At 37.0% G+C, this 15848-nt stretch overlaps 1 protein-coding gene across 1 annotated transcript in view; it reads left to right on the top strand.

The window, feature by feature from the left end:
- Positions 1-243: 243 nt before the first annotated feature.
- The window catches only part of LOC149085256 (four and a half LIM domains protein 2-like), a 132884-nt gene continuing 117279 nt past the window's right edge, over positions 244-15848 (top strand). Inside the window, exon 1 of the mRNA XM_089233156.1 lies at positions 244-972. Coding sequence (XP_089089282.1) covers positions 742-972 — 231 coding nt within the window. The 5' untranslated portion in view covers positions 244-741. The remainder of the gene's footprint in view (positions 973-15848) is intronic.

The raw sequence follows: 15848 nt of genomic DNA on the forward strand, positions 1-15848 counted from the left end.
GAATACTTTGAAAGATAGTCGAGACGAAAACGTATATATTACATCAAACTAGAAAAAAAATCCTGCACAAATAATTTTATTGTTATTATTATTGAGAAATAAAAGATATCTTTATCCGGAATAAGATTTATAACTAGTATCTCATGCCGAAATCAACAAACACTTTTTACGCGATTCCTCATAAACAAAGCGAAATTTCTCGGAAATAAATTTCGTCATCAGTAAATATTATACAGTAGCGTTACATTATTTTGACATATCACTTGACATCTTATTGCCACCTACAGAGACATCAAATCCGTATTTATTTTTAGACATCTTTCGTCGCGATAATCATTGAATGAATCCTTCGAAAGTGATACCGATATATCTCGGTTTCTAATTTATCTAAAGCTAAATAAATAAATAAAAAGGCTAAAAAAGCGCGTCCTTTGGTCCGTATAATAAAAATGAATCGCATTTCCGTCCCACAAAAAAAAAACATCATAACATTTTTTTTTATGCCATTGCACAATCAAGAGCCGCACTAATCAGTTCGTGAAAAAAAAAAAAGCGTAGCTAGTAAGTAGGCAAGCAAGCAACGCGTTGGATTTCGGCTCTTCCTATAGGCTCGCTTTGCCGGACGACGCCCACTAGTGGACCAGACAAGCCTCTATATTACTACAACAACAGCAGCGGCCCGTTTCAGAACGTGTATAACCACTAACCCATGGGACACACATCCATTTCTCCAGCTCATGCATGGATCTCGACGAGACTACTAGCAGTAGAAGCAGCGACGGCGCAACAGCAGCCAAAAAGCGGGGCCCCGCCGACGTGCATGTGGTGGTGGTCAACGAATGCGACCCACCGGTTGAGTCTTTTTCTTCTACCGCCACTTCTAAGATGTCCGCTAACGGCTTGAAAAATTTCATGAATGGCACGAATGGAATTCATCAACAGAAAAGCCCCAAACAAATTTATAAAGAAACGGTGAGTTATAATTTTTCGCTATATTTTTGTTTTTGTTATACAAGAAGCCAAAAAAAAGCCTCGTAAGAAAAAAAGCCCGGCTTTTATTTCTTTAGTTTTGACCTAGAGAAAGCAACAAGTGGTTCTCGATCTAGTTTTGGCAATTTAGCGCTCTTTGTAAATAGCCAAAAAAAAACCTCGTTTCTTTATAATATTTTTTTACTTTTCAGTGAAATATAAATAGTTTTCTAGAAAAATGACGTTTTTTTGAAATATTATTTATTGATATAATATTTATAATTGTAATATTTTGGATTTAAGGCCCCGTTACTTTTTAGACTGATAGTTTCGGTCTCGTCGTTTTTCCCACGTGCATAGCGCCCTAAATTTTTCTAATCCATATTTGATACCCAATGTCATTCTTGAACATTTTGTGGCCCGATGGGGGAAATTCTTTTTAGTACCCTCCACAAGTATGGAGAACAGGACTTTATTCTAGAGACTACAAAAATGTTTGCTTTATTTATATTTTCAGACACCTCGTTGGGTAATTTGCTTGTTTTAGATTTAGAATTTGTATTTATAAATCAATATAAATAGCCGACTAAAATCCTTTGATCAGGGGCACCGATCAAGGTTGTTGGGACCATTTGTTCCACATCACGAGGGGTCTACGACAGGACCAGAACTAGGGGAGGGGCAACTGCCCGGGCAGCAAACGTTGGGGGGGGGGGGCGGTGAATTTTCGGAAAGAACAAAAATACCATAATAAAATCATCGTATTTTTGCAGTGGTGAGGCTGCAAAATCGTTCTGACAAAAGTTTGAGAACCGCTAGGCTAGTGGGATATAAGGCCTAATTTCAGCATTTGTTTTTTTTTTCAAATATTTCTTTCACATCTGATTCATTAATCCCAAAAAATAAATCACTCCTGATTATTAGGGAAAAAGTAAGACGAAAATCACACACACACAACAACAACAAAGTTTTTACCCGAAAAAGTAAATTTGATTTTATTTTTGATTGAATAATTTTGAAGTATTAAATTTCTTTACATTGGTGATACTACATAGAAGATACTGCTAATTTGTATGCTTTGTGAATAATGCACTTTTTCTAAATCCAAGTTAAATTTCCTTGTAATAAACATGTGCTGTTAGATTACAAAAATATAAACTTTCAGCCCTTGCGGGTCTAATGGGAAAAGCATAGGGAGAGAGATTAAGAACAAAAGAATTCATATATAAAATTGATCATGACTGGAAAAGCAACTGAAACGATTTCTTTCGAATATTTCTTATCAAAAACAAATGTAGAACAAAAAATTGAAATTTTAATTTTTTTATTCCACTTCGAAATAACCAAAAACTAAAATTTGTCCCATTAGCTCCCACTTTCTCACTCCTATAAAATCGAGCTCAAGGAGGCCTAGTGTGGTCGCATCTGTTGCACATTACTAAAAGGGTGGCTCTGCATTTAATAATCTAAAATCTAACAAATAATGTCAACGATTCCACTACTAATACGGATACCATTGTTTATGTGATTGAAAGCAACACGACTTTATATTCTTTTGTTACTTTAATGAACCATTTGAATGTAGACGGTTTCATGACTGTAAAAAACAGTCTCTAATTAGGCGTCTTTTTTCTCAATGGAAAAGAACAAAAGGATGCCTGCTACTCATCTGGGAGTCGTCTTTTTTGCGGCTGGCAACTTTCAAAACTCAGCGTAATAAAAGAATAACTAACACTGACTTGTTGCTAAAAAGGGGGTCCGTCCTTTCCTTTCTTTTGATTTTGTTGCACATTTCCGTTGAGGATGTGACTGTTGTTGTATATGTCTGATTTCCTTTTCCTTAATTGTCAAGTTGTATATTTTATTCGAAATTCATTTTAGCTCTTCCATCTGTTTTTATTGTATTAGAAATAAAGGTTCTTCTAATATACATTTTTTGCGTCAGTGGGGCGGCTGAAAATGCGCTCTTTTTAATGAGTTAGTCCGGATCAAATAAACACGAATAATTGACTGCAATCCGATATAATGTCGCGACAAGAACTATTAGCAACCGGTGGTAGGGAATTTGGAGCAGTAGACTCCCACGCTGAGTGATTTAGGTTTGATTCCCAGAGGTCATTCGATGTATAAACTCATTAATATTCTGAATTAGTTGCATCCGACTACAAATTTGCTAACTATAGAAGACTTTCATTCCCTGCTGAAAGTCTGTTGTATTTGACAAATTTCAGGTAACAAAATGTGGTACGAATAGGATCGGGCTGGGAGATTTTGTGAACCTCTACAATATCTACTGTATATGCATGTTCCTCGAAAGAGGGAGGCCACCAGAGCTCTAACTTATAAAGGGCACCTCTAGTGCCGTCTTAACGCATGGGTCCACCCGGGCATGGCCCGGGGGCCTTAGGTGAAGAAGGGGCCGGACTCACAAAAATGAAATCTGGTTGAAATTTTCAAGAATTTGCCAGGTAGGGCCTCAGAAAAATCAAATGCCCGGGGCCCACGATGCCCTTAAAACGGCCCTGGGCACCTCAAATCTTTTTTTGCCCATAGCTTCCTTCGGGCCATATTTTCTTCTCATGAGGCCTCTGTCTTACCCATGCCCTTCCACTTATACAAGAGCGAGATCCTTTCTAAATACTTATTAAATTAGTTTTTTGAGTGAAAATAATGTCAATCTCCAAATCCCTGGGTTAGACCTAAGCGAGCTTCCCTCTTGTAAGGGGTTATATGCACAGGGTCGCGATTATTAATCATGGGCCCACGGCAAAGTAATATTTCTGGGGTCCCTACTTAGCTGAAAGTAATAGCCTACATGTTTCAGTACCTACTCTAAAAAATTATAGTACCAGATCTCATCATGTATGTCCATGGACCATTCCGATAGGCTAATGCGTAAAGATGGCCTTGTGATTCTATTTTCAGTTCTTCTCTCATTTTCCCACAAAATTTCATTCAAAAACTTTTTTCCTCTCATATGATTTTTATTCATAGCTCTCTACGTGGAAACCTTAACACCTGTGATAACTTCCCATTCATTTAAAAAATAACCCTGGCCTCATTAGAACATCCCTGTACCGCAAGAGGGGCCATATGGCCCTAGGTCGAGAACCACTGCTCCTTATTGAGGGCAGGAATAAATTGGATGGTTTTTTATTGTATGAATGGTACGTATTTTTTGGTCTACAAGGTAGGCCTATTTAGTAGAAATTAATGTTCGGGGTGGGGGGCATTGCGCTATAAAGTCCAGAGTGTGAGAGCCCTTTCAAAGATTCTCACCTGGACGGGCTAGAATCAAGATTCTTCAGTGTGTGTATTTGTTGACAATTCATAAGAGATGCATATTTTTGATATGACGTATCAATAATTTTAAGAGTAGTGTTCAACACAATTAAATTCAGAATACTTCGTTAATGTGGTAATTTTATCCCGTTTCATGGCTCTTAATATATATTTGGGACTCGGTGCACCGTTGCTGCTTCATCATTCGATTGAAAAATTCGTGCCTGAGCCAGTACGCGACTCAATCAATAAATTATGGCAATGGAATTTAAAAAAAAAAAGAAAAGATATATATTTGATAATTCTATGGATAAATACGTAAATCTACATCCAATCTGATTGATTTATATGACTTGATTATTGTTTTCGAGTCCATCTAAAGCTAATGAATTAAAAATGAAAACATCCAAGTCGCTGTTTCGAGTAACGTTTACTGTCTTTGAACTTTCACTTTCGCTTGAGTATCTTCTAAAAAAGAAACGTTAGAATGGGGTGGCATGATCTTTTATTGAAGGGCAGAAGCAGAAGCCGGTTTCAACATTTCGTATGTTGCTGAGTCACCTGTTATAAAGATTATATATATATATACATATATATAGCACATTGATCCCTAATACTTTGATTCTGCCCGTGGTAACCTTCTTCTTTTTTAGAATAACCACATCAACAACAAAAAAACTGTTGTTTTCTCTTTCTTGATACATCAGAACTAGTTTCCATGGTTTATTTTTTGATAAGAAAAAACACAAGAAAAAGAAGGAAAAAAACGGTAGCTGTAATATATATCAAAATTGATATACTATTATATTATCTTTTTCATGAGGGTGGTCTATATACGCTGTTTGTGTCAGAGCAGCCCTTAGGGGTGTGCGACAGGTGTGGTTGCACCGGGCCATGCGCTTTGTGAGGACCCGCAGTTACGGTAATAGAAGTGAAAAAAATATGTATATGCGTGTGTATTAAATATATTTTCAATTCTAGGATTTTTTCTCTCATTAATTCTTTATTTTCTTCAATTCTGGAATTTTTTCTCTCATTAATTCTGAATTTTCAACACAATTCAGAGATTTTTCTCCCATTAATTCTGAATTTTCATCAATTCTCGGATTTTTTTCTGATGAATTTTAATGATACTGTGTGATAATACACGGATCTTTTGATGGCGATTCCTCAACCCCCACTAAATATATAAAATCAAATTATTTTCGCACCGGGCCCCGCGTCTCATAAGGGTGGCCCTGGTTTGTGTTCACACAATTTATGAAATAATATATGCAATTTCTTTGGATAGTTTTCGAGCTATTATAATCCCATATCGACGTTCCAATCAGAGAAATTATTCATATTATCTACAATCTTTTATTCCTGTTATATCCGGCGTAATCAAATGGAGTTGTTCACGAGGATCGCAGAAAGAATATACATCACAATTCGATAAAGCTGAGTGTGGTGTTTTGCACCAGGTAATGAGGGAGATGTTACGGGAAAATTACATCAGCAAGACATTACGCGTTCGAAGAGAGGAACTCAGAGCCGCCCTTAGGGGTGTGCGACAGGTGCGGTCGCACCGGGCCCCGCACTTACGGCAAGTTATTGGAAGCTCTCACCAATTATTAACTTATTTCTTGCCTTAAGGAAATAAGTTAGAAAACAGCAGAAAGCAAACTTCAGCCGACAACCGACGCGCCCCCACAGGGCTCGAACCTGGATCTACGTGAAGCACAAAAGCATTGGAATGGGCTGTAGAGCTCGTGTTCCACTATTTCTCAGCTAGCCGCTGTGGTGGTCGACTGGTTATAGTGACGGAATCGCACCGCGGCGACCGAGTTCGAACCACACCGTCGCCACAGGTGCGGTCGACTGAAGTTGGTTTTCTGTGGTTCCTAACTTCGAGGCGCGAATGCGGGCCGATCTCCCCGTTAAAATGTCTCGCCACAGAGAGCAACAGGCCTACAACGATACAATTATCCACTCATTACACTTCACTCGCAGTTAGAAAAACCGATGGCAGATGGCGGCACTACACATAACAAGCATTACACAGAAATAAACTTCACGTCGGGTTCACAACATGCTTACGCACATTCCAACATGTACCAATTCGTTAGAAGTTCCGCAGAGGAATATGGGCGAGGTACATGTGTGGGGCTTAGTACTACTTCCCAGCTAAGTATGGTGATAATATGAATTATTTGTAGGACACGTGAGAGGGTTAGCTTTATTCGGCAAAAAACACAGCACCCGCAGTTAGTATTCTATAGTTCTTCCACAGGGTGCCCTGTAAGTGCTAGCAAAGAATTTATATCATCAACAGTCCGTCGTAAAGGTATGATTCCAATTTAAAAAATGCTCAGCAAGCGTTCAACTGGTTCCCTATACCAGTTTTGACAGTGAAAATACAGTGTGTAACAAAATAAAAATAATCTAAATTTTTATACGGTCCCCCTGTGATCTAACTTTCAATTAGAAAGTTGTTGCCCTGTCTCTCCTAATGCCAAAAAAAAATTCCATGTTTCTAAGTGACAGAGGTAATTCACAGAGATATTTGAATTCGAAAAACGGAGGAAATTTCGGAAAGAACAGCGTTAAATGTGGAAAAAAAGTTTTACCCGCATTTAACGCTGTTCTTTCTCAAATTTCCTCCGTTTATCGAATTTGAATATCGCTGTGAATATTGCACTTAAAAACATGGAATTTCTTTTCCTCGTTAATTCTGAATTTTTACCATTTCTGTAATTATTCTTTTCATCGATTCTGTAATTATTTTCTTTCACTGGTTCTGAATTTTCATTAATTCCAGAATTTTTTCTTCCGTCAATTCTGAATTTTTTCCCCCATTAGTTCTGAATTTTGATCAACTCTGTGGGAAATATTTCTTTCATAAATTCTGAATTATTATGATAATAATAATAATTATTATTATGATAATGCTGAAATTACTTCTTTGAATTATTTTTAATTCATCTAATCTGAAATTTTCATTGGTTTCACACACACACAAGAGTTGTTTCTCTTCTCAGGTAAAAATTTTCTCCAGCTCTTAATTTTTATCGATTCAAAGTTTTCATAAATCTTTGTGTTGATTTACATTCAATTGTGTGTTTAAAATTTTTTGCATGGATATTTCTCAGCATTCCTGTGTGTTTAAAAATAATGGATGAAGATTCCCCTCCCATACGAAGTATATAAAATCGGGGCAAAGGGGATCTTAAACATTCTTTGGTGCCCCGAAGTTGTTGAAATGTATCTGACCCAACTATTATTTTCGCACCGAGCCCGCGTCTTGTAAGGGCGGTCCTGGGTTCACTCTCACAGCTTCATCTTAGTGACAGCTGTTGATTAAGCTCCTTGATCCATCAGGCGTACTGCAATCACGGCCGCAACTGGATGCTTGGTCAGCACACATTTTGACGCACCCTTGTAATGTTGAAGGAGAGGTTAAAGTGTGAAATTTGCGCCCCTCCGGTCCGGTGACCGGGTCACCAGACCCACTTTCTCTCCCCCCCCCCCAAGTTGTGGCCCTGAGTGCAAGACATTGCAAGCATTCTGCTATGAAAAACAAACATTCTATAACACTAACTGCGGGTGTGGTGTTTTTTGCCCAATAAAGCGAACCCTCTCACGTGTCTCACAAATAATTTATATTATCACCAAATTTTGCTAGGAAGTACTGGAACACGAGCTCTACATTCCATTCCAATGCTTTTGCGCGATCGTTTGGGCAGCGTCTGGATCCAGGTTCGAACCCGTTGGAGGCGCATTGGTTGTCGGCCGAAGTTGGTTTTCTACTGTTTTCCAACTTCGAGATGCAAAGGATAATCAGTATCCCATTTGAAAAGTCTTTCCACAGAGAGCAGGAAGACGTTCAACGTGATTCTTACATAACACGAAAATTCAGGCATCCGATATTTTCACTTCATAATATAGAAGACAGACGGCAGTATAACCAGAACATGGAACCCGCATAACTCTGACAACATAAATATGTTAAGGTTACACATACACTCAAAACACGTTCCGGCGTGTACCAATTCGTTATTAATTCCACAGAGGAATATTTATGAAGTACATGTACGATTAAGTAGTGGTAATAGTTCATTCGGATGATTTTAAGACAATCACTTTGTCTCCTCTGTTCAGAAAGTATATAAAAATATTTCATGGGGTGGCAAAGTCCTCAACGAAATTCAAATGGAAGATGTGGAAGACATAAAACTTCTAGAAAGTGTATTTGCAAACAAAGCACCAGGACCAGATAATATCTATCCCAGGGTCCTCAGGAAATGTGCTAATGAATTGTTCTGGCCAGTTGCGCAGATTTACAGAAGTAGTGTTGCTGAGGGTATCGTCCCAAGGGCCTGAAAGCTTGCTAATGTGGCTCCGATATATGAAAAGGGTAGTAGAGAATCCGTTGTTTTTTAATGAACTTACACAAAAAGTACCCAAAGCAGATATAAATAAAAATTTATATCCTTTCAAAAAATGACAGCGTCCCTCTCCGGGCCCATAGCCAGAAATTTCGTTCAATGGGGACCACTTTCATTTCGGGGGGGGGAACCAAAGTAATAGAACAATAGATTTGGCCATCTTTTTCCTTTTTTCGGTCATTTTCTCACGTTTCGGGGAGGGGGGACCAGACCCTCAAGTCCCCCCCCCCCCCGCCGCCGTCACGGATTTGAGTCCCGGAAGTATCCTTGGGCCCATACTTTTTTCACTTTTTATCGATAAACTCGATTAGGGTATCGATGGGATTGTTAGTAAAATCGCAGAGATGATGTGAAGCTTATAGGGGTAGTTGGGAATCATAGCGATAGGGAGTAGTTACTCCAGACCAATCTAAAAAGATGGCAGCGTGAGCAAATAAATGGAGTATGTCTTTTATCATTGAGAGTGCATGGTCGCTCATTTTGGTTCAAACAACCCACGTTTAACTTACGAGTTTAATGGTATTATTATCCCGGATGCAACTAGGATCACCGATTTGGGAATTCTGGAACGATCGGCTTAGGTTTTCTGAAAAATGTTCAGCGGTGGTCAAAAAATCGAATAGAATGCTCGGTTTCATTCTCAAAAAGGTCTCTTCGCGTTCTCCGAAAGTGATCCTTCCCCTTTTCTGGGGCTTAGTTCGTCCTGGATTGGAGTATGCCATCAGGTTTTGGAGACCATAGTTACCACAGAGTAATAATACTATAGAGTGCGCGCGAGGGGTTACAATGTGAAGCAAAGATCCGGAGTCACGTGACTCCGGTCGAAAGGCTGGTCAGGGAATCTCGCTGGCAATGCTTTCCTTATGGCTACTCGTATGACGATCTACACGCGCTGTCTTATTTTTGATTAGAATGGCCAACACTTGCGCAGCTTTCGGATGTTCTGAGCGGTTTAGGAAAGGGGGACCAGTATCCTTTCACAAGGGAATACTTTTTTGCTTATTCCTCTTCTTATAAATTAAAAATTGGAATATTAAATTGACGATGCAATGGATTTCTGACGTAATCTCAGTTTTTAACGATTCCATTTTGGATTTAATTCAATTAAAGTTCCAAGTTTTGGTAAAATTCAAATGTCATGAATCATTATTAAATGTTTTAATAGAATTTTTGGCAATAAATGATTGAAATTGTGAGTTTTATGAAGTTTTAACTGAAATATACGTCTCCGCAAGATTTGGCGAGCTAGTGAGTTCATTCGAGTTTTGCTCAACTTGGAAGAAAATATGCTTTTCAGAAGGAGAAATTTATGAAAAATATTCTATTTAAATAGAATGTGAGAAAAACTTCCCCCCCCCCTCTAGACAATTGCAGTTTTGCATAAAAATGCATAACAACCTCTAAAAATAATAGTATTTTTACCCCTCTTCACACCTGAGATAAAACTATTACAGAAAAGAAATGTTTTTATTCATTAATTTATGTTTGTTGTATGTGAAATTGCCTCTTCAAACAAGAAAATTAATTATTCAATTGATTTTTTGAGTCAATATCTGTACTAAGACCTGAAGTCATATATTGTGTACCTCAGATGTTATCTTGAAAAAGAATCATTCTAAAAACGATTTAATACCTTAAATTAAGATTAACATATGCATACTTTTGGAGCGAAGAGATTACATATGTCACATATATATATATATATATATATATATGACATGTGTAAATATTATATTATATATATGAAATATTATATCCTAAAATATTATATATATATATATATACACACTTTAAATTATTACATATATACTCTACATGGAATTTTAATTCTTATAATTTAGAGAAATTGATGATGAGATTCTGTAATTTTCTTGAGTAAAATCTATTTTAATCCTGAAATATTATGTAAGTGTTTACAGTTTTGTGTGATGAGGTTATAAAAGGTTTTTCAGGAATGTTAGAAATGAAACTTTTTCTTATTGTTTGAATATTATTTCATGACTGAATATGGTATGAGTGTGAATGTGTTATATTACATAACATAATATGATGCATTATAATTAATTATACATTAATTATGAGTATATAGAGTAATTGTAATGTTCTGGAAAGATATATTTTTGTTTTAATAACCCCTAGTATAAATAAATTTTCGAAATTAAAAGCGACAAAGTGAATGAAGAGAATATTTAAAAATATAAATGAATTAGGCTTTACAACATATACGTTGTTCCGTTTTCCAATATTTGTTTATTTTATAGAATTTATTTTTTCAAATCTGATACTCCCTAAATATTTCACATAAAAATGAGGGAAATTCATTGAAAAAATGAAGGAAAGTTTTCATCAACTTGATCGAATTGAGTCAAATTTCGTTACAGCAACATCCTAGCTTCTGCGAAAACGCGCCAAATGTAATAGCGCAGAACCTGTTCTTTCCCCGACAATACTGCTCATCTTTTCTTCACGTTCGACAAGTTTTATGAATAGCGTGCGCGGTCTATTTATATCTTAAGTCTATGATAGTTACAGACAGGCATTGACTGGATGGAGGGTGTGAGGAGAAAAGTCCGCGTGCTCTTGATGGCATACGGGGCATAAGCTATGCAGGGAGATTGATTTTTTGAAAATGTTTACATTGGAAGAGCGCAGATGTCGGGGAGATATGATTGAGGTGTTAAAGATTTTCAACGGGATGGATAAAATGGACCATGAGTTATTAATGCATCGCCAATCAACTGCTTCGACAAGGAAACACCAGCATCGATTGGTAAGGGATAATTCTAGATTGTGGTGTAGCCAGGAGTTTTTCTCAAAGATGGTTGTGAATAAATGGAATAGCTTATCTCCGGGGATCGTGAATTCTAACACTATTGACATGTTTAAAAAGAAATACATAAACATATTGGGATAAATCGAGAAGAGATCCATACTTAGATGACACAACCTTAATTTTTTATGGGCAATATATTTATATTTTATCACAATTATTTGTTTTGTATTGCTCTTATTGGGTTGCTGTATTTTTGATATAGCTTAGATACATATTCGACCTCCATATTTTTTGTGGGTATCTTTTTCCAGTCACCTCGTTGGGCATTTTGTCTGTTGTGGTCTTTGTATTTGTATTTTTATAAAAAATTATAGGTTAGAGTCCCCAGATTTGAGTCCAAGGCCTTCTTTGATCATTTGATAATTTTGGTCATACCACCGTCATTTTCTGCACAAGAGAGCTTATTGGACCACGACCCACAATTCAATTTATTGCCGACGGCAGCATTCGACATTAGGTTGGCGCACCAATCACTCGGTGTGGGAATCCCTGCGGTAGCAATCGTTTTCTGTGGTCATGTTGTCTCTGTTTCTGTTGTGCGTCAGGAAAGTTTCTGACAAGGACGAATCGGGTATCGAACTCGCCGCACCTTTAAACATCCTTTGGTACTTTAGGTGAGTAGGCTCTAAGGCCTTCTTTGAAGAGGACTTGCAGGGGACATGCGAAACAATGGGCTGTCTGCTTTCACGTCGAAGACAGTTACTTCTAACCTGTGCGATTCGTCACCTTTTCATTTGATCACCCCCTTTTAGATTTGATCGTGTCCACATTGATCCATCGTTTGTTCCTAAAACAAGCATCATACAGTCCTATCTAGGTGAAGAAATCCTGCAGAAATCACCATAAATCCTTTTTGACATCGTTGAAATGAACATTACTGACGGAATAACACTATTATGTCAAAACTGCACAATTCTATTCTTGAAATATAAAGAGGTCTTCAAAACAAAAAAAGAATGAACCCCCATATTGTTTTTCCTTCTGTTTGCTTCGCTTTAATTGTATGATGTGCACGTAGAAAGAGAGTCCACCATGGCCATCGAGAAAGCGGCTCCTTTGTCTGTACGAACACACACATTCACAAGTCTAATAAAATGGATGGCTCAAAGAGAAGAAAATGGCAAAAAAAATCTCCAGGCTTCTGGCAGTGCATGTCCTAGATAAAATAAGAAGCTGCTGAGCTCTATTCCTAAAAGGACAAGAAGAAAGTGTTTAGAGCTGCTTCAAAAAAGTCGAGCGACGAGTAAATCTCTCTTTTCTTTTCCTTTCTTGATTCACGTGGTCATGATGCCGTTATCGTAGTTTCTCAAACCAAGACAAGCACCTTATTTGGCAAGGTGGGGTTGAGACCTTGTCCGTTGGCTTCATCTGAACGGCGGCGAGTGAAAGTTTGGCCTTAGGAAATGGTATTTCGGTTTATTATATCATTTTCGTGACCTGTACTCCTTATTAAGAAGTGATTTGAATACATGCAGTTTATTCTGGAACCCTTCGTGAAGATTATTGACTAATTTCTAATAAGGATTAGTTTTTGTAAAGTTTGCAAGGATCTTTGCCTTTGTTATAAGTTAGATGTGTGGCATTCGTTGTTTTTTCTGTGAAATAAAACCATCAATTATGGACTATTCGTCATATTTACTATTGGTCATAATGGTTTGCTATCACTCTTGGGTATTACTAGCACTCGAAGAATTTCTGGAGATGGTACCACACTAATCTTTCAGAATTGATGAGAATCTCGAATTGCGGTCAGTGATGTTTTTTTAGGCACAAAATCCAATATAGTCAGGTGATCACGATCTGTGATGCCTTGGGATTGAACTCGGTCTCATAGTATGTGCGTTGTGTTGATGCTACACCTACTACATTAATTTTTATTTTTCTTAATCTCACGCACATTATGTAAAATTTTCAACATGCATACATGATAAAGAAGTGATGACAGATTAGGTTAAAAGATACTAATTACAAGCCTAGCGATTCGGATCCATCATTTATTATCTTTAGCATAATTCATAGTCTTCATTACACACATACACCCACCTGTTTTCAGGTGCAAATATTTCCAACTTGATCATCTATTCCGGTGCCCAAGAGACGCACGGGAAACCAACGAAAGGTCGTAATGATGGCAGTCAGTTTCTTTAAAACTAGTTTTCGACATTGCCAATCCCTGTCTAACGTCATCTTATGTCAAGGGGTCAGCATTCTTTTTTTTTTCCTTCTCTGTTCGTATTTTACAGCAGTCATCATAGATAGCGTAGGTTGTGCATGTAATCCTCCTCTATTTTCACGAAATACTTCCTCAGAGAGAGAGAGAGACTGAGAGAGTTATTCTAATACAGCATGCAAGGTCGTAATTCGTATGCGTAATAAGTCGTTCATTCACGCTAACGAAACCGCAATGCTTACACCAGCCCGTATGTGAAGCATCTTTCACCTGCGAATTCAAATAATAAACAATACTACGGAATCGGTGACGATTTTTTTGCTCTAATCTTGTGTCTCATTGCACATGTTGTGCTAATCTCGTAGAATCTTGTTTTACTCATTATATTTATCTTGTTCCAACCGAACCGCAATGTTTAAAATAGCATTGTATGATGCATCTTTCAACGGCGAATCAAAATAATACGCCATATATGGAATAGGTATTTTGATAGATTTTTTTTTTTGCTCTTTTTCCTGATCAGTAAACCAGCTCTGTATGATGCAATTTTTTACCGGCAAATTTAAATAATAAACAATGATATCGGACCGATGATGATTTTTTTTGCTCTAACCTTGTTTCTCATTGCATATGCTAATCTCGTAGAAGCTTGCTTGATAAATAAAAATGCGAAGGCCACAACAGACAAAATGCCCAACGAGGTGGCTGAAAGAAAAAGATGCCCATAGATTTCTAAGATATATATATCGAATATATATATCTAAATCAAAAATACAGCAATCCAAAAAGAGCAATAAAAAACTAATAATTATGATGAAATATAAATATACTGACCGTAAAATATTATGGTTGTTTCAAAGTATGGATATCTTCTCGAGATTTATCCCAATATATTTATGTATTTTTTTTTAAACGTGTCAATAGTGTTAGAATCCACGATCCCCGGAGATAAACTATTCTATTTATTCGCAACCCTCTAAGAGAAAAACTCCCTGCTAAACCACAACCTAGAAGTGTCCCTTACCAATCGATGCTGGTGTTTCCTTGACGGAGCATTAATAACTCGTGGTCCATTTTATCCATCCCGTTGAAAATTATAAACACTTCAATCATATCTCCCCGACATCTGCGCTCTTCTACTGTAAACATTACATTACATTTTGAAACTTTATTCTCATCTTATCTCATCCGGAATATAATCCCTGTATAAACCTGCTCCGTATGATGCATCTGTCATCGGCTTATTTAAATAATACACAATAGCGTTGAATCACTGCTGAATTTTGACTTTTACCCCTTCATTTACAGAGTTTTGGCTACAAATTTGGATGAAATTTGGAATCATCAAAGTCCCCAAAACTGGGATATGGAACTTGTGTAATTGTTATGAGATTGAACCCGTGATATATCTTTTTCTTATTATTTTCAATCGGAGAGAAAGGAGATTGAATGGAAGAATTTTTGTTTTCATAATTTCACTCTATAGTAGCAAAAGTACGGGGAAGTTTATATGCTATTCTTCCAAATAGCTTAGGATGAGTTAACGCGTCCTAACGTCATTTTCGTAGTTTTATGAAACAAAATTTAATGGAAGCTTCAAATATTTATAGAAACTAAATGTGTTTTTGCCGCTATCATTCTGACATTGGTGCGGTTCTCTGAAATTTGCTGCTCCAAGCTTGAGTAGAAAAACTTCTGTGGTTATTGTGAAATGTAAAGAAATGTTAATTGAGATACTCTATACATTTATAAATCATGAAAGAAATTCGAAGAAAAAGTATAAAAGCATGAAAACAGCCTTTTACATTCGAGATTTCCTTTTATGCGCGGACATTGCGGTCATCAGTTTCTAACCCCCGCATTTATTATTATTATTTCTTTATTGCATTGAATTCTTATACGACCACTTGAAAGATCAGATGTTTCTGAAGAGGAGAAAAAAATGCCTTATCAACTTCTTAGTCGTTTATCAAAAACCTCGTGTGACCTAGAAGATGTTCTGTGACAGAGCAACATTTCCATTCTGAGTAAGAACGAGATAACAACGAGAAAGAACATTCGCTCAGCCCTTTCCTAAAATTTTACTAAAAGAAAACGTAATCCTAAATATGCTATGTATAACCATATTTTGGTGTATACGTAATACAGTAAAACTCCTCCTAACGGT

This window comes from Pholcus phalangioides, unplaced genomic scaffold (assembly GCF_987345545.1).
Source record: "Pholcus phalangioides strain wild (caught in Gottingen) unplaced genomic scaffold, Ppha-v1.0 ptg000007l_1, whole genome shotgun sequence".
NCBI lineage: Eukaryota > Metazoa > Arthropoda > Arachnida > Araneae > Pholcidae > Pholcus > Pholcus phalangioides.